Source organism: Esox lucius, chromosome 17, assembly GCF_011004845.1.
Source record: "Esox lucius isolate fEsoLuc1 chromosome 17, fEsoLuc1.pri, whole genome shotgun sequence".
Lineage (NCBI taxonomy): Eukaryota > Metazoa > Chordata > Actinopteri > Esociformes > Esocidae > Esox > Esox lucius.
The window spans coordinates 35,227,533-35,252,588 of NC_047585.1; the positions used below are offsets into that span (position 1 = coordinate 35,227,533).

At 41.2% G+C, this 25,056-nt stretch overlaps 2 protein-coding genes across 3 annotated transcripts; both read right to left on the reverse strand.

The window, feature by feature from the left end:
- Nucleotides 1–2,144: 2,144 nt before the first annotated feature.
- LOC105016919 (sodium- and chloride-dependent neutral and basic amino acid transporter B(0+)) lies at nt 2,145–14,300 on the reverse strand. Its single transcript, XM_010881088.5, has 15 exons — nt 14,051–14,300; nt 13,481–13,664; nt 13,002–13,133; nt 11,074–11,235; nt 10,785–10,923; nt 10,511–10,643; nt 9,771–9,911; nt 9,545–9,680; nt 9,276–9,368; nt 8,024–8,149; nt 7,808–7,926; nt 7,587–7,686; nt 7,150–7,259; nt 6,720–6,887; nt 2,145–4,029 (listed from the first exon to the last, which is right to left on the reverse strand). The coding sequence occupies exons 1-15, from the start codon at nt 14,111–14,113 to the stop codon at nt 3,871–3,873; spliced, it is 1,965 nt and encodes a 654-aa protein (XP_010879390.4). The 5' UTR covers nt 14,114–14,300; the 3' UTR covers nt 2,145–3,870.
- Nucleotides 14,301–20,564: 6,264 nt separating this feature from the next.
- Nucleotides 20,565–24,856, reverse strand: fmoda (fibromodulin a). 2 transcript variants are annotated; one of them, XM_020055255.3, is made up of 7 exons: nt 24,661–24,856; nt 24,000–24,072; nt 23,466–23,924; nt 23,225–23,347; nt 22,985–23,125; nt 22,578–22,845; nt 20,565–22,201 (listed from the first exon to the last, which is right to left on the reverse strand). In XM_020055255.3, exons 3-7 carry the CDS (start codon nt 23,835–23,837, stop codon nt 22,050–22,052), a joined length of 1,056 nt encoding a protein of 351 aa, XP_019910814.1. In that variant the 5' UTR covers nt 23,838–23,924; nt 24,000–24,072; nt 24,661–24,856; the 3' UTR covers nt 20,565–22,049. The 2 variants fall into 2 exon arrangements, with proteins under 2 accessions (XP_019910814.1, XP_010879391.1); XM_010881089.5 differs by lacking the exon at nt 24,000–24,072 and having other exon boundaries at nt 24,661–24,855.
- Between the last annotated feature and the right edge of the window lie 200 nt (nt 24,857–25,056).

Sequence of the window (25,056 nt, forward strand, 5' to 3'; positions counted from 1 at the left end):
AATGACAGACAGGTCATCTGGCTGTCTCTAACCAATAAATACTCTGCAGCCTCCTCAGCTCACAATGCACTATGGTCCATGGTTTAATGTGAGTAAGGAATGTATTTAGGTTTCATCACACGTTTTCTGTCACCATTCTTAATTACAGCTTGGGTGAAATGCTTGAAACCACATGCATCTATGCGTATGCGTCAAATTCCATACTGAAGACAAGGACATGATTGTGTTTTTCATTCCCAGATATGAGAAAATCTTTCTTAAGAGTTTTATTTTTTTTCAACGAAAAAAACCCAACTTGCCTATAATAATATGGTCATGGTCAAATATGTACATAAGAATATGACAGTATAAGTGCAATTATTTTCAAAAACAGTATTTCACCTGTAGAAAGATTTGAAGCCACTTATTTCATAGTTTCATATATTTCATAGTTTCATATATTTCAGATATACATTATACATATATATACTGAATGTGAGTAATTTAAATTAAACTCTTACTCATTTGTCAATCATTTTAGGAAAACATTTCACTTCACAATATGTCCACAGTGAGTCCAGAGTGAGCCTTAATCTTAAAATAGATGGGGGGGACAACCACACAACCCAGTAATAGTAATTACACTTTACCTTATGAGTCAATCATTGTTTTGTGTGTAAGTTCCTAAACCATGGTTGTTTCAAAATGTGTGCTTGTGTTCTGCTTTCTCCTGTTCTTTCAAAGGTGAACTTCCAAAACCATGACCAACTGGCAAGATTCTTTGATAATAGTTTGGGTTCAAATGCAAGGAATACTGGAAATACTTTGTTTTTATATACTGAAATACTGGAAAAACTAAATAAAGTACTTTTGCTAAAATCTTTATTAAATTCAAATACAAGTAGGCTTATTTTATATTTTCAATTTAAAATAAATTTGCAGTTACATTAAACTACATAAAGTACATTATTTACTTCTATTTACTTTGACTAGGTAGTTTATGTAAGTTGATTGCGCTGATAAGTCACTGAATGTCATCTGAGCACAATTTAAGTTAAGAAAACATGTATTTCAGTATGCTCTGATGATATGTTTAGCCTTAAACACATCCAATCAAACAGCATGAATGGAAGCACATTTGCCTGTTCATCTTAGGGCAACAAGGAACTCTATTATAAAGGGTCTGTACATGGTCTATGTACACTGACTGACATTCTGATGGGCATGTTCCCATGGTTTTGTCAAGTCAAGTAACATTTAACAAAAGCACCTGGAAGCACCTGTCATGACCTGTATGACTTCAGCACGAATGCTTCTATGAGTCAAGATGAGTCAAAAGTTAAGCTTTATGGAGCTTTATTTTCTGTTTCTTATTTCTCGCTGAACACCTAATCAAAAGGTACATATATTTCAACATAACTGTAAAGCCCTAGTTATTTTGTGGCTTTGACAAATATTATTATTTGTATTCATGAGATTTGATTGGTGATGCATTTACCTCTGACCCTCATTTTAAGGTCACTCTTGTAATGCAAATGTTTACCGCTTTAAAACAATGAGCATTCCAACAAGTTAAATGATTCACAACTGTTGAAATGGTTACGGGGTAGAAAAATCTGAAGATCGGGGTAGAAAAGGAACGAAGTATACTCTTTTCTGCCTTCAAAAGTATTTAGACTTCTTTACTTTCCCCACATTTTATGTTATAGACTTAATTTATTATAGATTAATTATATACACTTTTGGAATCATTCTACACACAGTACCTTCTAATGACAAAGAGACAATACATTCTTAGGTATGTGTGCCAATTTGTTGATAATAACTGCGCAGCTTTTTCAAATATCTTTTTTTGCATTATCATGTAAGTAAATATATTTAATGAAGCACAAATTTTGCTGATTTGTTTTAGGGTTTGCATAAATAATGTGTAAATTGTTTATTGTTTTATTTACTTAATCCCATCACTTTGAAGAGCTAGTGATAATGTATGCTGTTTATACATAAGCCTTGATGCTACAGTGGTATAGTTAACAGAAGGCTACAACATCATATATAGTTCTTCCATTTTCTTATGGTTGCCAGATTACAGAAAAAGCAAGGTATTTTAATGTCTTTGTCCATGGTGCTGTAAGATCGATAGCATGAATATGACCAGGGAAAAATAACTGTAACCAAAGTTTATTCACTGAGTACTTGAACTTGTACAACAAAGTAATTAGTACAGCAAAGTAATTAACATCACTCCCTACCATCCATGCTCATTTCCCAGTCACTCAAATAGCCTTTTAAAATAAAAGTCCCAAAGTCATCCACCATATCAAAATAAATGTTTATGACTATAATGTAGGTAAGATTAATACGAAACTGTTTCAGTAGTTATTTCAAAATGGCTGTAACATATAGCAGATTGTAAATCATTCACAGACTCATTCACAGTTTTTGACCCGGGTCATTGGGTCTGGGTGTGGAGTCACACATTCACGCTTTCTGCTTCTTTCTTTACATTAGATAGTTAATACACGGTGGAAGCACATTAAACAGCCATTACCATTGTGAATTATTTGGTATAATACTCTACCAACTTTGCACAGCTCTAAAGAACCAGACATGTCTATTGGTTTTGTCCAAATTGTTAAATCATTGATGAACAGGGTTCAGGTGTGTCTGTGGCGTTACAATCTTAATCCTATCCCAATGTTGGGGAGTTTATTAGAATGAGGCAGGTTTTCCTCTTTAACATGGGACAAGCTTCTTTTCTATTTATACATGACATCACTTTTTAATATTTTAGGCATATTAATTTATAGAAGGAACAATGGATTAATGACAAAATTAACTCTGACATCCCTTCACTAAATAATATTTGACAAAAGAGTGGTAGATTTTTTTCCTCAGGCCTAACCTCATGACAATATGAAAACACACATAAACAGCCAAATCAAAATCACTCAAATTGAAATACTAATATTACTGAACAATCATTGACCAGCTGCCCCTCAACAGAGTAACTACTTTTTTACCTTTATAGAGTTAAGTCAAGATGGGACTCAAATCTCATTGACCAGAGCCCGGTATTAGCAATACTGAAACAAAATAAATACAGATAAAACATATAGAAAAACACAGATATTAACAACAAACACATATACAGGTACAGAAATATTTGGACCCTGACACAATTTTCATAATGTTGTCTCTGTACGCCACCACAATGGATTTCAAACGAAATAGCCGGCATGCAAATGAAGTGCAGACTTTCAGATTTAATTCAAGGGGTTGAACAAAAAAATCGTATGAAACCAAAGGCGTTGCTAGGATCACATATTAAGGGGCTGCAATTCCTAAACCCATCTTCCAATCTGGATGAGAATACCCTCAAATTAAATTTGAGTCACTGCCCTTTAAGCCCAAATTCATTATTTAACTGTGACTTGAATATACTTTGGTAAACAGCCAAAATAACATAACTTGTGTCAGTGTCCACTTATTTCCAGACCTAACTGTATTTACTCTGCTATCACATTGGAGACAACATTTTTCATAATCCTAACCTTAACCAAAATCAAACAGTAAGATCTTAACAAAAATGCACTGTTAAAAAAAGTCACATACACAAACACATTTTTAAAAGGTTCATCCATGTGGGGACAGTTACATCTATTCAAAATCCAATGTTCCCAAAAACCAAACTTAACCCTAAAACTAACCAGAAACAATAATCGCAAACATAACCTTAACACCAATCAGGAGGCATGACGAGATATGGAGGTATGTCCTGGCGAGACTACCCTAACCCGATCTTCCTCGTGGGGAACAGCAAAACAGCTTTATTTTATACATGTCACTCTCCTAGCGGATTGTAGAGCCAGGGGGTCTAACACCAGGGGGTTAGAGATGTGTTTGGTCGTTGGAGATGTAGTAAACATTATCAGGCAGCTGGACAGAGTTCTTCCCGTCAACCTGTCCTCCATCTGCATATCTCTCTCCCCGGTGAACATCCAGGTACGGACCCCAACCCTCCACTGGAGAACACACAGCACACAGACGCTGCAGACAGAGACAGCGATGATTCACAGGACTGTTATGGAGAGCAAACAACCTACCGATACTTGGATACACACAGACAATCATTTGTTTGAATAGAAAAACCTTCATGTGATGGCAAATACATTCCTGGAATTGAAAGAACTCACAGTATTTAAAGGAGCTTTTCTTTTAATGTATTAAAGTAGCAGCCTGCTTCTAAAATTAGCAGGTTCCCCTGGTCTCCAATACCAATATGTGTATTACTGGGCACGTTAGAAAACACGTCATCATCTTCAAATCAGGATCCTCTGACTTCTGAACGCGTGTTATTGTGTGCTGGTGTTGACATCAGCAGCTGCCAGGTCAACAAGGTGACATGTCTTGACATGTCTTGTGATAAGAGATGCAACCGTTAAAATCATGCGCAACAGACAATATTACTTTTACTTACTCAGGGGAAATACTGAGAACAGGTTCTCATTTACATTTAAAAGGGAGAAAATAAATACAAAAAATAAAAAAGTAATCTGTAACATTAAAATGGCAACAGATTCAAAGCAAATGCATTTATCAACAACAGAAACGATTAGCAATCTTCTAAATACAGTAAAGGACAGGTTTCTTGGGCTTGAGCTCTGTTTAAACTTAATTCCACAAAAGTGGCATTTAATAACTGAAAGCAGTTTTACCCAGGTCAGTAACCACCATAGGTGTTTCCAGTTTCAACCAGTCACTTGTTCTTGAACTGTTAATTTTAGGTTTTAACCTTGATGAGTGATGTCAGATGTGTCATGCTGGTGATTTCTGAAAGAAGGCTTTTGTAGATAAACAGTGTACAATGAAGAGCAAATCATGTTTTGAGTGTTACTGGAGTGCTTGATAAACCATGATTGGTATAACACATAACTTTGCCGTAATAAGGTGATAATTTCAGAACCAACAGAAACATTCTAACAACTGTATCCTCTACAGGGTTAGCCTTAGTTAGCCACACACAGAGAAACACAAACACATCCTTTCATACTAAGACAGCAACACAATCATTTTGACGTGGACTATATTTTGTGAGCGTTCGGCCGCAGTAGCAGGCCCTCCCGGCATGTGAGAAATCAGATGTAACGGGGGACACCTCTAGGGTTTACTTGTTCTCTCCCTCTCTCCCAGGTGTACACTTTCAGAGTGGGTAAGGCGTTTAAACGAGTACACTCTGACACACAGGCACAAATTAGAAAGAGTCATTATGCAAAAGACTCCAGCCATGGTCTCCAGTAGTAACTAATCAAAAGCCTTTGTGTGCCAAATTCTCGATCTGCTGCATCCACTGAGACATACAGTTTACAGTTTCGTAATTAGCAGCTACTCTTATCCACAGCAACTTACTATTAAAGACATCCAAAGCTGCTCTCCACTACCATTCTACTACAAGTTTGTTTAAATATTTGTGTGTTTCAGTCAGGTTGTGATAGTTGGTGAAACGGTCACGCCTTCAGTGGGAAAAGGTAGCCATATCTCTTTGCCCAACCAGTAATTATCTGAGATGGCCATTCACACGTCATTTGCACTGCCAGGCCAAACCATGTCGATGTCTGTAAAGCTACAAACATCAAACCAAATTACAAATAGCATAAACAGAGCCACATATAAAATTATCATTTCCGGTTGGCAAAATAATGTCTAACTGGAAATTGTGGTCAACAAGGGCTTGCATCACAATGGAATTATATGTATTTATATATATTTCCAATTGAAGTAGGCAGTCAGCGGCATGAAATCACAGGAATGCACCTATCAATGGCTCAACACACCATGGCCAACCACATCTCAAACACTGAAATGTCCTCTTGCAAACAGTCGTCACTCTGAAGGGAACTTATTCGTTGATGAATCGTGCTCTTCAGTTGACCCATCAGCATGGAAACAAGATCTGACAGCACCACAGAATTTTTAGTACAGGTTCACCTGGCAGGGGTAGCATATCACCACAACACAATCAGCAAGCTACAGGTTCACCTGGCAGGGGTAGCATACCACCACAACACAATCAGCAAGCTACAGGTTCACCTGGCAGGGGTAGCATACCACCACAACACAATCAGCAAGCTACAGGTTCACCTGGCAGGGGTAGCATACCACCACAACACAATCAGCAAGCTACAGGTTCACCTGGCAGGGGTAGCATACCACCACAACACAATCAGCAAGCTACAGGTTCACCTGGCAGGGGTAGCATACCACCACAACACAATCAGCAAGCTACAGGTTCTAACGGTGCTTCCATCACTTGGCATACCCCCCCACCGACCACAGGTTTGGGGCAGTGTTATGGAAAATGTAATAAATACGAACTGTTCATGCATTAAGTTAGAGACTCCTCAGATGATTATGTTTGTAAGCGTTTGATGCATCTCTCTTATTTGCAAATAATACAACTTAAGTGTGCCAAGAGAACTTTGTCTCTTCTTCCTCCTTTAAGAGTTCTGATCGATGGAATTGCCATCACAGGCAGACGGACGCAAGACTGATGCTAGTCTCATTCGCTCACGTGACATGCGATCCTTGCATTTCTGGTGACAGTAACAAACGAGCATTGAGCTAGGAGGTGATGCACTTAAATGACAGTATCTGCTTGCAACCCCCCCACCCCCCCACCACCATTCAGAATTCCTATCCAAAATACGGTGTTATCTAAACGCAATTAGACTCAAACACACCTTCCAGGGATTTCCTTGGGCGTGGAATATTTTCCAGACAGCGACGAGGGGGATCCAGAGGAGACAGAAGGTGATCATACACCAGCCAAGAGCCACACCCCATGCAGGGTACTGCACAGTACCGTAGGACGGGGGACGGAAGGTCAACCATGACCACACCAGGATCATCTGCAAGGTGTTAGAGAGCATGTGTTTATATGTTTGTCTACTTTTAGCCATTTAGCAGGCACTCTTATACAGGTCTTTGTACAAGAACAGTTTGGTTTAGGTGCCACACAATTTACTGGGCCAACACTCTTGCTTACTAGGTTATCTGCCCGTTCACAGAAAACAAAGGGGTTTGAGAAAAAGGTTATTGCACGGAGATCTAGCAGCATAGATATTAAATTCAAAGATACGCCACAGAGAGGAAGAGAGAGCTAGAACTTACAGTGATGATGGCGGGAGAGATGAAGAACCAACATGCTCTCCACCACAGCCAGAAGATAGAGTGCCTTGTCCCAATCATCATCTCTATGTCCTTAATGAAACGGTTTCCTCCTACAAACAAACACTTACTAAATGTCATACAATATACTATATGTTTTTTTCCAGGATGCCGATTGGTGAGAAGCTGTGAGTTACATAGGAATGAGCCACAAAGGGTGGCTACGGATCTTAAGCATGATGCAGCAGTGAGTTTATAATAGCAAAAGGTTTAAAAACAGAAACAATGCACCTTACGGGTTTGCGGTATAGTATAAGGCGAATATATCTTAGCCAAGGGCTGTATTCATGCATAAAAACAGCTCTTAGCAGGGGAATATTGGCAAAATACCACACCCACTCAGGCATTTTTGCTCAAATATAAATTGTGCTATACTGTACCATAGATGTAGAAGACCCCAATGAGCTCTAGAAGAGCAGTGATCAGTAAAACAAAGCCAGTACCAAACTGATCCATCAGAATCACCCAATATATCCCTGCCTGGTAACACACAAACACAAAGGTATCTCGTGCATGCACATACATGTTAATAAAATGGTCAACTGCAAAGAAAATTATTTTAGCTAAGTAACTACTTTAGTTAAAGTAACTATGGATTTACCTGTGTTACGCACGGCAGGCCGAGCAGGAACAAGATGGAGCAGGTTCCCACGGAGATGATGGGGCGTTTTGATTTCAATGTTTTAGGGAACGCATCAACAAGGCAGGTGGAGATGACCTCTGATGGAAAAGGGGCCAAGAGTCAGAGGTCTGACTTGATAGTTATGGAGTAGTGAGTGAGGGTGTGTGTGTGTGTGTGTGTGTGTGTGTGACTGACCTACACCAGCGAACTGCGTGTCAAGACCGAGGGTGAGCAGCATGAAGAAGAAAAGGATGGACCAGAGAGGAGAGATGGGAAGCTTGGACAAGGCATCTGGGTATGCAATAAAGGCTAGTCCAAAACCTGCACATACACACACACACACACACACAAACACACCCAAACACACTCACTTGGATAAAGCTGAAACCAATCTTTGAGAAGGTTACAAAGGAAAATAGCAAATAACTAAATTCAGCTAAATAGTCTAGAGATTAACATCCTTACATCTTTTTTTAAAGTATGTTCACCTTTCTTTAACCAGGTAGGCCAATTCAGAACTCAGAGTTGTTATTTATGATTGCCAGGATAAGGCTATTTTCTTGCTGCCTTTGAAGAAATAATGTTGGTTCTGTAGTCAGCTGAAATTTGTTTCTTTTTTTTTTTCCATAGATTTATCAGAACCATAAGCATTCATTTATTTTTTGTAAAAGCCTAACTTTTCTTCCCTTGCCATGTGCACTTCCTAAAGATTAGTCAGTCAAAGACTATTTTGGAGACTATTGCTTTGGGCTGGAGCCAATGTTTTGGCAGATCACCTCAGACAGTTAAGTGGTGAATCACAGGCAGTAGCATATTTGGTCCTCATTTCCATGAGTGGAGCGAATGCCTTATGAAAAGCATTCCAAAAAATATGAACAGGAGTAATGAACTGATGGTATACTGCAGATTCTATTCCAATGAACAGAGGCCAATGTATCCCTAAATGGTGATAAGGGTTGGCGCTCATTTGAATAACAGCTTAACTATCAAATCTGTGTCCTTGGGCGGACAGACAAAGTTGTATCAAAACAAATAGATTGATTTGTTTAAAGGAAAAAAATCTGGATAGAGTGTATTAGTGATGACACTGAGTTCTGATTTCACAGACACGGATTAAGCCGAGTCTATGACAAAAAAATCATGTCCAATAGAAAATTCCATTGAGCTTGTTTTTTTGTCCTGGACTAGGCTTAATCTGTGTCTTCGAAAACATCCCTGAATGTAACATCACCAATCTGAAGCAAGAAGGATGCGCCATTCCTTCCATTTTCATGTCTGGTTTGTTACACCAATGAGATCTATTTCTTAGCATTTCAACAATGAACCGAGTAAAAAAACTAAACAAAAAAAAGGCTTTAGCACAATTTAACTAAGCACTTTAGACATGGGCTACCATAATGACTACAGCCTGAACCTCTGAAGTGTCTAACATTGGTTTACTACTGACCTGACAGGGCCACCTCTGATACAGGCTTTCCAGAGACATGAGCCATGTGACCTAGGATGGAGAAGATGGTGAAGCCTGCCAACACACTAGTACCTGCACCGAATAAAACACACAACAGAAAAAGACAAACATGTATCAACAAAAACAATGAAACCATTGGAATGTTGTTAAATGTACAGTACCAGTCAAACTTTTGAGGGGTACAGAATATTAAAAAAACCTTCCTAAATCTGTCCACCGTGTGTGTGTGTGTGTGTGTGTGTGTGTACCACAGTTGGTGAGGCAAACGGTGAGTGCGTCCTTGAACACGTTGTTGTGGAACTTGTTATAAGAGGACAGGGCTGTAACTCCACCCCCTGCTAAGGACAGAGTATAGAATATCTGTGTCGCCGCATCTCTCCACACCTGTCAAATACCAAACAGACAGACAACTTCATTATTTCAAATCAATAATATACGTATTTCTAGTTACCAGATATGTGGTTGCGCTCTGACCTCTGACTCAGCCAGTTTAGTGAGGTTTGACTTGGAGCCAATGTAAAACTCAATCCCATCTCTGGCGCCTTCTAGTGTCAACCCTCGAATCAGCAGGATCAGCAACACCACATAGGGAAATGTAGCCGTGAAATACACAACCTGGATAACAAACACAAATTACTGAAAACAAATATTAGAGAGAATTCACACAGAAACACAAAAAGACAGACATTAGAAATGATACAGGATAAACCATCTCAAACACATAATCAATCAAATAGATTGATATCGTTGTCATTATGCATTTGTGAGCACACAGAAACTGTTTAAGTGGAAACAGTCACTGTTTCTGTAAAACATTATGTAATACAAAAAGAAATATAGTGTAAAATGTGGTATTAGAACAGTTATATAGCCATGATGTCATGACCAGAGAAAGACGTGACTCAGAGCCTAAACCCAGTGATTTTGAGTTCTGGCCAGGGCCACCAACACTGCTTATTGCCCAAGAGCGAGACATTCACTATTTTTTGGAGCTGGGTCACTAAGTCAACCATTGCTCTGTTTGTTACCGTCGCCTGTGGTTATGGCAAGTCTCATCACAAATAGAATGAATCATAAGATCCTTTCTTAACACATAGGAAGTCCCACCCACTAGACTACTTCAAAATGGTGAAAGTGTGGTCAGTAAAACAGGCTTTTGGCCCCTTGAGGCCTCTATCCATCATACAAACACTAAAAATGTGGGTCACACTGACTTTGCCTGAGGACTGGATGCCTTTGTAAAGGGCAGCAGCGACGAGCAGCCATCCCAACAGCAGACAGAGAGCCAGATGCCACACCACTGGGCCAGTCTCATCTAGACCACTAGACCTTTGTAAGGTCACCAGGCTGGGAGGGACAAAGACAAATGGACCTCACATCTTCATACAACCTGGCATTCCAAATGTATATATTTTTTCAACTGATGAAACCTATTTGTAACTGTGGGCAAGATTAAAATAGAATCAAGGTTAAGTGTGTGTTACTCACTCCCAGTACTGTTCACTGGGGCTCTGTATTGGGATGCTGATGATGTCTTTCTCTGGACAGGTGTGATTCTCCCACAGTGTCATATTGCCTGTAAGAATTGGCTCACTCCAGCTGGCGGCAGTTGTAATGTTGCACACCTCTGTAGAGATCAGAAGTCATTGGTCAGAGTGGACATTTCGTTGTCACTCATTTCAGGTCCATCTGTGTTCCAGGTTTCCTCTCAGCCAAGTAAGACAGAAGAGTAAAAGCTGCACAAGAGGGAAACGGTACATAATGGTAAAACAGCTACCTCTTGGTGTGAGACTACAGTTGGTGTTGGACCAGTCGAAACAGTCGCTCCATGGCAGAGGGAACTGGAAGGAAGCAAACAAGTAGTAGAGACTGTAGGCAATGATGACATTGTAGTAGATGGCCATTAACACACTGACCGCAACCATGGCTACACCCACACCTGGAGAGGATAGAGGAAGGAATGTTTAGGGTTACACAGAAATGCCTTTTATTCATACCAAGGAGGGTAGCAACTGATAATCTACTAACTGCCAAAAGAACTAGCGGCCAATAATGTAATAATCGTATTCATTTATAATGTAAGAGGCTCTAGTGAAACAGAGTGGCAGGTCTGACTGATAGCGGTTCTGTAGGTTAGTATGACACATAGAGAAGTGGGAGGAATCATTTCCTGCTAGATTGACCTTGTCTGGGGTTACCTTCGGACCCATCCCATCTCAGACTGTAGTTTTATGCTGCAATAATTTTGTTCTGGGGACTAGGGTCAGTCTTGTACTGTCTCAGTTATATTTGTTTTTCCACGTTGGCTTACTTTACGTAACGAGGGACTTGAATAATATGCTGAGGTATACCTATGGATGCAACGAAAAGCTCAACATTTTCTGGGGCCTTTTGGATCTGAGGACCTGAGCCCAAGGACCCTTAGGACTACCTGGCCTGACGACTCCTAGCTGCCCCGTCCAAAGACCTCCTGGTTGTATTGCAGATCTAGTTGCTACCTGGTGATTCTTGCTGTCACTGCCCTTATCCACCTGATTGTCCCTGACCTTGTCCACATGGTTGTCCCTGTCCTAGCTTATCCACCTGGTTGTCCCTCACATTGTCCACCTGGTTGTCCCTGTCCTAGCTTGTCCACCTGATTGTCCCTGACCTTGTCCACCTGGTTGTCCCTCACCTCGTCCACTTGGTTGTCCCTGTCCTAGCTTGTCCACCTGGTTGTCCCTCACATTGTCCACCTGGTTGTCCCTGTCCTAGCTTGTCCCCCTGGTTGTGCAGCTGATCTGGATTCAGCCTAAAGATTTTGTGGCCCAAAATGTTCATGTACTCTCATAATCCTCACCCATCACAGCCGGAAGAGGACTGGCTACCCCTGAGAGTCCAGCTTCTCTCTAGGTTTCCTCCTTTCCAACCCTACTTGGGTATTTATTTCCTAGCTACTCTGCATACATTTAATGCTGTTGCTTGCTCACTGGGGTTCTACCTGTCAATTACTGATTGGGCAATATAAAATAAATGTGACTACATTTAAAATAAGCAGCCTGCACAGTCCTTAGGCCTCAATACAAATGCATCAAGAGTCTTTGGCACGACATGGAAAGGGCAGTTCTCAACAAAAATCTATCACCATCAATCTGCAGCAATCTGAGTGATGCCATCATGTGGACTGTTTCTGACACCTTGTCGGATCCACACTGAAGAACTCTGGCTGTTCTGGTGGCAATAGTCCACCACGGTTCTAGATGGGTGATCCTAATAAACTTGGTATCATACGACTGGTGTGCTTAAGATCTTCGAGTGCATCCAAACAAATAGCATGGTAAAAAAGTAGCAGGAATTAAAATGTGTCCCATGTGAGATACCAAAAACAGGGCTTTTAGTCTAACTGCTGTGTTATGTCCATTATTTTGGCTTAGAAAACACTCATCTTGTTGTTGCACAGTATGAAAAAAAGGTCAGTGGCTGGGCATGTCTGTCTTTGTCTGTGCCGCTGGATAGACAGCAATCACTGCAGTTGTTCATCCCATGGTATTGGAAAAATTGATACTGTCAAGGTCTAAATCCAACCCTCATGCCGATGTATAAGGTAACGCAAGCTTCCGAAAAACGTGTCCTGAACAAGACTGACTATATGACCCGTTTACACGTCAAATTCCATTTTCCTCTAGAATCAACATTTCAGACTCTATGCCCCTGATTATAGGTTACCTTGAAATATGGGCAGTGACCTCCAAACATTGATGGGACCCTGGCTGCAGAACTGACCAAAGGAACTTTCCAGAAAGAACATAGGGATTCCAGCAACAGCCAGCATAATGAAATACGGGATGAGGAAGGCACCTGGACGGGTAAGAGTCAGAGAGAGAAAATATTAAGTAGCTGGAGGATAATGGGAATAAAACCAGAAAGCAAATAGATTCATATGAACTGTACTTTTAAGAAAATCCTGTCATGTGTGATTATAGGGCATTACATTCCTATGGACAGTGGTCTTCTCCAAACTGCCTGTACTCTAGCCTTTATTCTATTTTATCAGCCATGATCACCCCTGGGCTATCAATTTTTATTAGTAGTAGTTGTAGTAGTACTAGTAGTATTATTAGCTGTGTCCTTCCTACTCACAGATTAAGTATCCTTGTATGTGTGTGTGTGTGTGTGTGTGTGTGTGTGTGTGTGTGTTGACTTACCTCCTCCATTCTTATAGGCCAAATAAGGGAACCTCCATACGTTTCCCAGACCCACAGCATAGCCAATCATGGACAACATGTACTCCCTTTTACTGGCCCAGTTCCCACGGTCAATATTCTCATCACTGCTGGTCACATTGGATTCGTGTTGCTGCCTTTGATGTTTCTCATGGTCATCCTTAACCTGAATCACAGACAGACCGCAAGCAAACCCACACAAAGCTGTTATTAAAGCACATTTCCCCAAGCTAAAAAGTCATGTTAGGCAATTACTCAATACAAGCAATGCAACACACCAGAATTCGTTTTGTATTAGTCCATATACCAGTTTGTAACCACATCCCACCAAATAATTCGGTACAAGTAAATAGTTGAATTATATTTCACATTCGAAATGTACCCATGAATCAATCGACATATTAAACCGTTCATTACAAAATGAAGACATGTCTCGCTAACAAGGCGAAACAAAATTTAGAATAATATTTTCTGGTCGAAATACTGTTTGTCCTGTCGAAACTGAACATGCATATTTTACTACTACATCAAAACATTTGAATGTCAACCTACCTTCCCAGTTGTCGGAAAGTTTCTTAATATTGCGTCTGTGAAACTCCTCCAATACTTCCTCATTACTGCTGTCTGTGACGGTTCCTATAGAAGTGATGAGAAGCTTTTGTTTGGGTCACAGGTACAGTAGCTCAGGTTTTTAAACTCCGGTGCGCCTGAACGACAGACCGCACATCTCTAGCCAATCAAGACTTCGCTCTCTCATCCCAGCTCCGAATGAACACTCCTTTCCACTGTTGATAGTGAGTGGGGAATATTTGGGAGTTTATAACACACTTTTTATTAGTCACCTGGATTAATGATATTGCATAATCAATATTTGAGATATAAACTCAAAAACACTTGACAAACCAACGTGCGCCTGGGTGTGCGTGTTATCTGTGTGCAAATCTGCATGCTGGTGTCAGTTTAAAACACTTAGGTGACGACTTTTTTTTGTCTCAGATCATCTGATTATTATTTTACTTTCATCCAAAACACATAAAACAGGTTGCCAATAAAAATATGGCCAATGACTGAATGGGGTCAAGTATTTGTTTCGATTTCTAATGTGGATGTGTGTTTATGGGTCAAGCAGGTGCAGAAATAGGAGTCACCAGTGTGTAACTAGCTAGTAAAAATATAAATTGTATTGCCTGCAGATGCCAAGCAGATTAAATCACAATGTTGACCTGCATTATTCATATGCATGAGCAGGCACTATTTTGAACATCTCAGCCCTGAGTAAGGTCCAGTTTATAGTTAACTAAATTGTTTTTCTGGTGGCTGTTTCCCAAACACTACCAGCTTTCACTTAAGAACCACCTCCCCACTATCAGTGATCTGAGCTTAGGAGATCTCCATGGTATTGAATGCTGAATCAGTGAACAGCATTTTCACACAGATGTTCCTTTTGGCAAGGTGGGAGAGGGCAATGTGGAGTGCAGTAGAGAATCATTCAATCTGTTGGAGTCGTATATGGGAATCAGAGTGAGCCATTCAGGATAAGAAATATAACCCTTCGGTGAAAGAATAAGCTCTGATAGGACTTAGTTGAAGGTTATATACACTCACCTAAAGGATTATTAGGAACACCTGTTCAATTTCTCATTAATGCAATTATCTAATCAACCAATCACATGGCAGTTGCTTCAATGCATTTAGGGGTGTGGTCCTGGTCAAGACAATCTCCTGAACTCCAAACTGAATGTCAGAATGGGAAAGAAAGGTGATTTAAGCAATTTTGAGCGTGGCATGGTTGTTGGTGCCAGACAGGCCGGTCTGAGTATTTTACAATCTGCTCAGTTACTGGGATTTACACGCACAACCATTTCTAGGGTTTACAAAGAATGGTGTGAAAAGGGAAAACATCCAGTATGCGGCAGTCCTGTGGGCGAAAATGCCTTGTTGATGCTAGAGGTCAGAGGAGAATGGGCCGACTCATTCAAGCTGATAGAAGAGCAACTTTGACTGAAATAACCACTCGTTACAACCGAGGTATCCAGCAAAGCATTTGTAAAGCCACAACACGCAAAACCTTGAGGCGGTTGGGCTACAACAGCAGAAGACCCCACCGGGTACCACTCATCTCCACTACAAATAGGAAAAAGAGGCTACAATTTGCACGAGCTCACCAAAATTGGACAGTTGAAGACTGGAAGAATGTTGCCTGGTGTGATGAGTCTCGATTTCTGTTGAGACATTCAGATGGTAGAGTCAGAATTTGGCGTAAACAGAATGAGAACATGGATCCATCATGCCTTGTTACCCCTGTGCAGGCTGGTGGTGGTGGTGTAATGGTGTGGGGGATGTTTTCTTGGCACACTTTAGGCCCCTTAGTGCCAATTGGGCATTGTTTAAATGCCATGGCCTACCTGAGCATTGTTTCTGACCACGTCCATCCCTTTATAATCACCAGGTACCCATCCTCTGATGGCTACTTCCAGCAGGATAATGCACCATGTCACAAAGCTCAAATCATTTCAAATTGGTTTCTTGAACATGACAATGAGTTCACTGTACTGAAATGGCCCCCACAGTCACCAGATCTCAACCCAATAGAGCATCTTTGGGTCGGGGTGGAACGGGAGCTTCTTGCCCTGGATGTGCATCCCACAAATCTCCATCAACTGCAAGATGCTATCCTATCAATATGGGCCAACATATTTTAAAGAATGCATTCAGCACCTTGTTGAATCAATGCCACATAGAATTAAGGCAGTTCAGAAGGCGAAAGGGGGTCAAACACAGTATTAGTATGGTGTTCCTAATAATGTTTTAGGTGAGTGTACAGTGTCTCCCAAAAGTATTCACCCCCTTGGATGTTTCCTCATATTACTGTCCTACATCATTAAATCCAAATGGATTTAATTAGACATTTCTGCGAGTGAATAACATAAAAATGTCCACAATCTGAAATTCAGTTATTCAAGGGCACAAATCAGGTGTAGGATATAAGAACAATTCCAAGTCAGTGAATATCCCCTGGAGCACACTAAATGCCATTATTAAGAAATGGAGAGAATATGTCAGTAGTTCGAATTGATCAAGAACAGGCAGTCCTCAAAAACAGATTATCCGGCCGAGAAGGGCCTCCTTGACACTAGTCAAGGAGGCCACCAAGAGGCCTACGGCAACTCTAAATGGGTTAGGATTTTCCACGGCTGACCCGGGAGACACTACAACAATAGCCCAGGTGCTTCACAATAGTGGCTTTCATGGAAGAGTGGCTAGAGTTTTTCTGAAAGTATGTGGGTGACTGAGAACAAGTGAAAAAAGATTGCACGGTCTGATGAGACCAAAATATATTTTTCTTACCCATCATCCTAAGAACACGATCCATACAATGGAGCATGGTACTAGTAGCCTCATGCAATAGGTATTCTTCTCAGTGGGAGGAACTGGTAGACTGGTCAGGATGGAAAGAATGGTGAACAAAGTAAATAAGTAGAGGTCCTTGTAGGAAACCCGATCCAGATCATATGTGACCTGAGACCGGGGTGAAAGTTTTATCTTTCAGCTTGACAACAACCCAAAGCATCCAGCCTATACAACACTAGAGTGGTTTGTCTTTGAATGTCCTTGAGTGGTCCAGTCAAAGCCTGGTCCTCACTCCAATTGAATATGTGAAAATAGTTGACAATTGCTTTTCACCAGTTCCCTATCGAACCTGATGGAACTTGAGTAATTTTGCTTAGAAGAACGGGCAAAAATCTTTGTGTTCAGATGTGCCAAGCTGCTTGACACTCATGGCTCATAATTTCCAGACTCATCCCGTTAAGCTGTCAATGCCTGGGGAGTAGCCAAGCCAAAGGTCATACAGGTTACTGATTGAGAATGAACATAAATAAGAACATAATGTCAATGCCAAGTCTATGAAACCAGGAATGGTCTTTGCCTAGAACACTCCAAGGACTGCTGAAATCTGGAGGGACAGTGCACAGACGAGGCAGAGGAAGAGCAAGAGATCTAGAATGAGAACAGGATCATTGGAAACCTTGCTGGAATGTGTGCAAAGTAAGTCTCAAAATGTACCCGCAAATTGACTTGAAAACCCTGACCGTTTTTCTATTTATTTGTGCACATTAAATATTTCTAGTATCTTTTATTTCAACATATGAAACATGTATCCAACTTTGTTGCATTTATATTTTTGTGAATCACACATGATTCATATTTAGTAGTTTGTGATGCCATAATCATTCAGAATGTCCCCAGAGATCACCACCATATTTTACAATAAGTATGAGGTATTTTTGCATTTGCATCCTTGTTATGATGCCAAACCCATCACTGGTGTGCGTGGCCAAAGAGCCCAATTTCATCACAACAAACTGATCAGTACTGGCTTCAAGTTGACATGTAAGATTCCTTACTGAACTGCAGCTCAGTTCAGAAGGATGATGTATCTTGATGGTTTATGCATCATCCACAGCCTAAGTATTAACTTCACCATACTTTAAATACATGCTAAACTATTTTATCATTACCCATTTACCAATCACTGCCCTTCCTCATGAGACCCTTTTCTTAGTTTAATCAGTCTTGGAAATCTATTGGCAATGCAATACTTAACTGAGGGGCCTTACATAACTAATCTGGGAGGCAGAAAGGCTAGTCATTAACAAAAACATTTTAACAAAGGTGGTGAATACCATTGCAGTATACTATTTAAGATTAGTAAGTAAATGTGTATAATTGTATTTTTACTTTATTTTTTGTGTAGATTCATCACAGAGAATCCAAATGACTATCATTCACATGTCAATCAAAAAAATCAATCAAAATTTATTTATAAAGCGCTTTTTACAACAGCAGTTGTCACAAAGTGCTTTACAGAGACACCCGGCCTTAAACCCCAAGGAGCAAACAACAGTAGTGTTGAATTTCAGTGGCTAGGAAAAACTCCCTAAGAAGGTCGAATTTTAGGAAGAAACCTAGAGAGGACCCAGGCTTGTAACACAACCATATTTAAAAAAGAGGTTACATTCTTAATCTGTAACCCACTGTACTCAATTGTAACCTTTTCTGTTTTTGAATGTATCCGTCTTCTCTGATTACGCTGCATTCAATAATCCATGAACAGTGGAAAACAAATGGCTTATACTGACGGATTCGCAGGAGTTAGACTACAGCAAATGGTTATTCGTTAGAGGTTTGCTTTTCCAAAAAGCAACCATTTTGTGAAACGTGTGTGTGCAGCAGGGCTTCCTTTAGCCGGCCAAACTGTCCAGATATATTGTCAAGTTTCCAAACCGCCCAAACTGCTCACAAACGTACTCATAAGGGACGTCGGTGAAGTGTACGGCAAAACAGTCATAGATTGCCTTAATTATCCTGATTTAGTGAGTCCACAGATTTTTCTCCAAAACCAAATAAAGACGACCTCAAGATCCTGTCTTCAGGAGGAAAACGTAACCAGGCTCAGGCACATCCCAAACTGCAGGAATGATTTGGACAGTTACGATTTCACAACAGCAGTAGATCCCTTTAAGCAGGCCAAGATAGCAGGCAGACGCCGACATTTTTTATAAAAAGCACGCGCGTGAAAACCAAGCACTCATCTCCCGTTGTGCACGATTCATAACACCAGGATGCGTTATTTTCCAGCTCGAAAAATACTCTGGTCTAACCAAAAAGCATCCGGATAACCGAAAGCTGGTCTGGTGCTGACCCTTGTTTTGAGGCAATTGTTAGGTCGATTTTCAACTGGGCAAAATGACTCCATCCACGGTTGACAGTTCAGACGAAAGTACTTTGGACTAAACGTAGCTGTATTTTGTGTTTTGTAATTTATTAGGCTAATTTAAAAAGTTCAAATAGCAAAGCTTTATTGTGTAGGCTATAGGTATGTTACTCTAATAAATCGTTTATGATTTCGCAGTGAAGATTGGAAATGTTTTGCTCTCCTATTCATCCTGGTATGTTGTTAGGTTTTCATTATTTTAAATACGGTACCTTGCTCAAAGCAACAACCACCTTCACAATCCACAATTAACTTGATTTGAATCAGTGATAATTTATAACCACTAGACTATCCAATTGCATCTGACAGCATTGTGTTGTTTTTGTCTGTTTAATTTTAATAGCACAGGCCACTCAAACCAAGTGATTTGCTGCTGAGAATGCACATTTACTTTCATGTTCATTAGAAGGGCACCAGCCATGTCAGGGAAGTATTCAGAGATGTTGTTCTAACAGTTTCTAAAGAATCAACCGAAGAGTCAGAGGAGGACTGGCACAGGAAGAGAGGATGTGGTCAGACACTGAGCTACAGGATGTAGTCTTCTGTAGTAGACCTGTAAAGCGGCTAATCGTTTTCATGTCATCACAAGCACACACACTCTGTATGCATATAATTGGAACACTGTACATCAATCTGCCATATGAACAAATGTAGTCTGTAGAAGGAAAGGAGCTTTTCAGGCACTGGGTAGCCATCATGACTTTTGAGCTGCATGATTGTTGTAGGTGTGTGCAAATACACAGCCACTGCATACCATGGGTCCTGTACTACATTACACACAAAGAGACAGTGGTTGTCGCACATAATTACACAGACCATTACAGTGTCAGCACCCTTATCATTGGATTAGAGGTTAGTGGGCTACACACACACACACACATAGGCTACACCACGTTGTTGCCGTCATGCAGGACTATATTTGACACTGTGTCTGTTTTTAAAGAACACTGCATGCTTTCAGGTTTCAACAGTAAGTCATGGTAATCCTGACCACAGAAAATAATTAAAGGGGCCGTGTCTTGAAAGCACCATCTATGAGGTGTTACACCAAACTGTTATGATGAGAATTGGTGTGTGTGTGTGTGTGTGTGTGTGTGTGTATATGTGTGTAGGTACATATTCTTTCCGCCAACAGACAAGTGACTGATATAGCAATAGATGAGAACTGAGAAAACCCTAGTTGTTCTGTTTGTATGTGTGTGTGTCAGTTGTGTGTGTCAGTTAGCAAAGATCCTATGCCTAGTGATGTTGTGCACCTAAACACTTAATAAACCAATAACTGGTGAAGTCTTATTGAAACACAAATGCCTTTATTAGCACAGTACGAAAGGCTTGTAAATGATATCAAAACACCCAGACCTCAGTCAGTACTAAAACCAATACAGGCAATAGGCCCACATTTCTCTTCAATTATAAATCACAACAGTCACATCCATACTCAAGTTAGGGCAAGGACACAAAGAAAATAAGGCCCCACCTTCAAAATCCTCAAAGGCTGAACATTTTAATAAAAATCGAAATGATGGCCACCCAACTGCCATTCGTCCACTATTATAATTGCCTTTAGAAAGATAGGTGAATGCATAGCGTTTTTGAAGATGTTGTCTGTCCCTGTGTACCCTTAGTCAATTATAGTAAAGCCTATTTAGAATAGACAGCATGCATATTCCTACTGTACATACAGTAATCATATTATATAACGTCATGTTGATTAAATACACTAACAATCAAAGACAGACAAGATACACACATGCTATTAGACACGTATGTATGTATTCACATATACCCACAAACTTAATCCGAAACCCACATGTATGTCTCAAACATTGGATTTGTCGTTTTGAAATCAATGCAACAGAAATGGGAAATGTTTTGGTAGCCTACATAGTCATTTACACTCTACAGCAATAACTTTGCAAGCTTTTTACACCGTTCAAAAAGTCTGTGTGTATTAATGTGCTTAAAAAACTATTTTACCTGATATGGAGATGTATCATAATGTCAATAATGTTAAAACAATATTATTAAAACAAGCCAAACCAAAGACTTGGAGCAGGTAAGTCCTTCTGTCTCAACCCTCTGCTTCCCCCTCTTGGTTAGATTTGTAAATTGCAATATTAAGCTAAAGTTATGAATGCTGCCCACTGTTGAGGACATGGGGTAGTTGCAGATTGTATAATGGATATTATGCCCTCTGGTTGTGAGATGAGGATATTACAGGATAATGATGCTTTAGCCTGGTGAAATGAGGATATTACAGGGTGATGAAGCTCTAGCCTGGTGAGATGGGGATATTACAGGGTGATGAAACTCTAGCCTGGTGAAATGAGGATATTACAGGGTGATGACACTAGCCTGGGGAGATGGGGATATTACAGGGTGATGAAGATCTAGCATGGTGAGATGGGGATATTACAGGATGATGAAGCTCTAGCCTGGTGAAATGAGGATATTACAGGGTGATGACACTAGCCTGGGGAGATGGGGATATTACAGGGTGATGAAGATCTAGCATGGTGAGATGGGGATATTACAGGATGATGAAGCTCTAGCCTGGTGAAATGAGGATATTACAGAGTGATGATGCTCTAGCCTGGTGAGATGGGGATATTACAGGGAGATGTCTCTCTTGCCTGGTGAGATGGGGATATTACAGGGTGATGATTCACTAGCCTGATAATGAGATGGGTTTGTTATAGCTGATGATGCTCTAGCATGGTGGTGAGATGTTGTTACAGGTTGATGGTGCTCTAGCCTGGTTGTGAGACAGTGATATTACACATCGATGGTGTTGGCCAGGCGCAGACAGAGGGCTGACTCGGATGGGACATCCCCAGCGCTTATTTCATTGCCTTCCAGGCGCAACGTCCTCAGCTTGGAGAAGTTCATCACGTCTACGACACTGCAGAAACTACTCAAGGTAAACTCTGGGGGGGGGGGGGGTTGATGAGGGAGCAGAGAAAGGTGGGTAGGACGGAGGGAACATTTTTTATTTGAGTTATGTTTGGCCATTTTGTTTTTCTGAAACAGTGTTTCTATTCATTGGAATGCATGTGGCCAAAAGGCTGCCTGTGTAGCCACAGCTTGTGTTCCTTTAGTGCAGCTGGAATCAAATCCTTAGAGTTTACTTGCATGTCTCAGCTGCAGCAAAGTGTACAGGTCTCAGGCTCAGTTTACGCAGGCAGCCCTATTATTTTACAACAAACTGGTATTTTCCCAAATTGCATGAGATATTTTCTCTCTTTGGGAAGATGCTAGCTCATAAAATCAATTTTGAGTTGTCAGGCATTCCTCCACACATACCTTTGATGTGGTTGGCCTGCAGGTAGAGGTGTTCCAGTGTGTCGCTGACAGGAGGGATCCTCTCCAGCTGGTTGAAGCTGAGGTCCAGCTCTACCAGGCCAGTGACATTGAAGGTGTCACGGGGGATCCCCTTGTCTGTCAGCTGGTTGTGGCCCATGCGGATATACTGCAGCTGGGTGAACTTACCAAGGAAGCCCTCTGGGACAGCGCTGATGGCATTAGACTCCAGGTACAGCTGGTGTATGTGTTCCGGGAGGCTGTCTGGAACCTGAGAGGCAGTGCTCAAAATCTCAGTCCTTTCCTGATGAATCAGTCAGCAAACACTTTCTGCTGAGGGATTTATTTACCACATTATTTTTCATTGGGTTTTTTGCGAGAGGACCAAAAGACACTCTACATTATAGTACCTTATTCAGCTGGTTGCCACTGATGTCGAGCAGCGTGAGGGAGTTCAGCCCCTTCAGAGATGTGCCCATCTCGGTCAGAGCGTTGTCGTTGAGGTACAGGATGGTTAGGTTGTCCATTCCTTCCAAGATGGCTGGCGTTATCTTGCCAACCACAACAAAACAGTCGTAGTTCAAAATATAGAAGAAAAGGCTGTTGTGTTTTTTAGACACTTGATATAGATTATAGAGTCGTGTTGTAACCTGGTTGATGTAGTTGTTGTTGAGTCTGAGGTCCCGTAGGGAGCGTGGCAGGTTGGAGGGAACACGAGTCAGGTTGTTGTGCTGAAGGTACAGACGCTCCAGACTCTGCAGTTTGGCAAATGCCTAAAATACCATGATGACAAAAGTGTGGTACAGTCTTTGTATCTCTAGGCTGACTGATCCAAGTCTAGGGGAGTCTAGTGTGGTGCGGTGTTGTTTCGTGTCATGTAGTGAAACATACCCTCTGTCCAATGTTATCAGTAGACAGTTCATTGTGATGCAAAAAGACCCAGACCAGGTTGGTGGCGTTGTCCAGGGCTGAGTCCGACAGGGCGGTAATCCTGTTATGCTGCAGATACAGGTACTTCATCCTGGAGGGCACTCTGGGCATGGCTGTCAGGCCCCGCCCATCACAGTACATGGCAATGGGGAAGGAAGGCGGGCAGTCACAGTCCTCAGGACACTCCCCACCAGTGTTGTCGGCCAACAGGGAGCCCTCGGCATAACCGCGACCACGCAGTGCCGACAGCCAGAGAAATGGGTCATCGCTGTCAGGTGTGGCAAAGGAGAGTGGCAGCGCGCATGCCAGGAGGAATCCACAGACACCATGCATTGTCACAAACACAGGTCACATACACACACGCCGTCACAAACACAGGTCACATACACACACGCCGAGAACTAGGTAGACCTGCTGAAGCTAAGAGAGAGAGAAAAAAAAGAAGGTAAAGGATTCGTTATCACTGCTGGAAACATAAAATAATATTGACTTTACCTGATCTAAGGTCCCCAAAGATATAAAACAGCCGTGCCAAAAAACAATTGTCAATCAACCAATCCTACGGTGCCTGGGGTACAAGAAAAGTGGACCCAAGAAAAGAGAAAACATTGTAAAACCTTTTCCCATTAGGAGTCTTAGTTCATAAATGGGCATACAGACGTTTCTCTATGCCTCTTTGGAAAAACAACATATGAAAGCAACTTTAGGACATAATGTACTACTGGACTATAAGACCCTATAGCTGGCCAAAAAATGCAGATGCATAATAGAAAAACACTATAGCAAAACCAAAGAAAATACCTTACTGTAAAATACTGTACATTAATGCAAAGGCATTATTTAGGTTTGTTTCCTCAACAAATAACGGGTCCAGGGAGGAAATAAAAAAAGAGGCGAATACTTCCATTAATGTAGTCATTGTATACCTATCCACTCTGGTGCTAAAGCTGCACTAAGGGAAGTAAGTATGTTGTGAGGTAAAATAGCAATATATTCTGTTTTCCCTGTTTTCTAGAACATTTGGTGTTTTAAAACACATGTACACCAACTATCACTGACACACACCCACACATATAGACACACAAACATACATACATGTTGAAACACACGTGTACACACACACACACACACACACACAGACATGCACCTACAGTACCTGATCAGTGTGAGCCTCCTCTTGAGAGCCTGTGCAGGACTGAGAGGGACTTTGCCAAAAGCTTTGTGAAAACCTCTTTCTCTCTCTCCTTGAAGACTTCCTTCCCTCCTCCATCCCCCACTTGAACCCCCTCAATGTACCTTTGCAAGCCTCCCTCCCTGTCTCACCCGTTCCCTTTTCTCTCCTTCCTCACCCATTCCTGTTTCTACACCCAACCCTCCCCCTCTGCTCCGTCCCTCCCTCCACTCCGCTCCCATCACCCCCTTTATCCAGCCTGAGCTTTGCTTCCTCTCTCTCCTCCTACCTTATTCTGACCCTGATGTCAAGTGGTATTCTCCAAATTGAGTGTGTTAAAGAGAGAGAGAAAAGATCAGTCCTACATCCCTTCTAAACCCT

Excerpts from the sequence above, each read along its gene's own strand:
- fmoda (XM_020055255.3), bottom strand. The coding sequence starts at position 23,837 with ATGCATGGTGTCTGTGGATTCCTCCTGGCATGCGCGCTGCCACTCTCC. Across the intron at positions 23,348-23,465 it reads CTGATAACATTGGACAGAGG|GCATTTGCCAAACTGCAGAG; the intron begins GTATGTTTCACT and ends ATGGTATTTTAG. Across the intron at positions 22,202-22,577 it reads GCAGGCCAACCACATCAAAG|AGTTTACCTTGAGTAGTTTC; the intron begins GTATGTGTGGAG and ends CCCCCCCCCCAG.
- LOC105016919 (XM_010881088.5), bottom strand. The coding sequence starts at position 14,113 with ATGAGGAAGTATTGGAGGAGTTTCACAGACGCAATATTAAGAAACTTT. Across the intron at positions 10,924-11,073 it reads CTGTAGTCTCACACCAAGAG|AGGTGTGCAACATTACAACT; the intron begins GTAGCTGTTTTA and ends TGATCTCTACAG. Across the intron at positions 6,888-7,149 it reads TCTCTCCCGCCATCATCACT|ATGATCCTGGTGTGGTCATG; the intron begins GTAAGTTCTAGC and ends AACACCTTGCAG.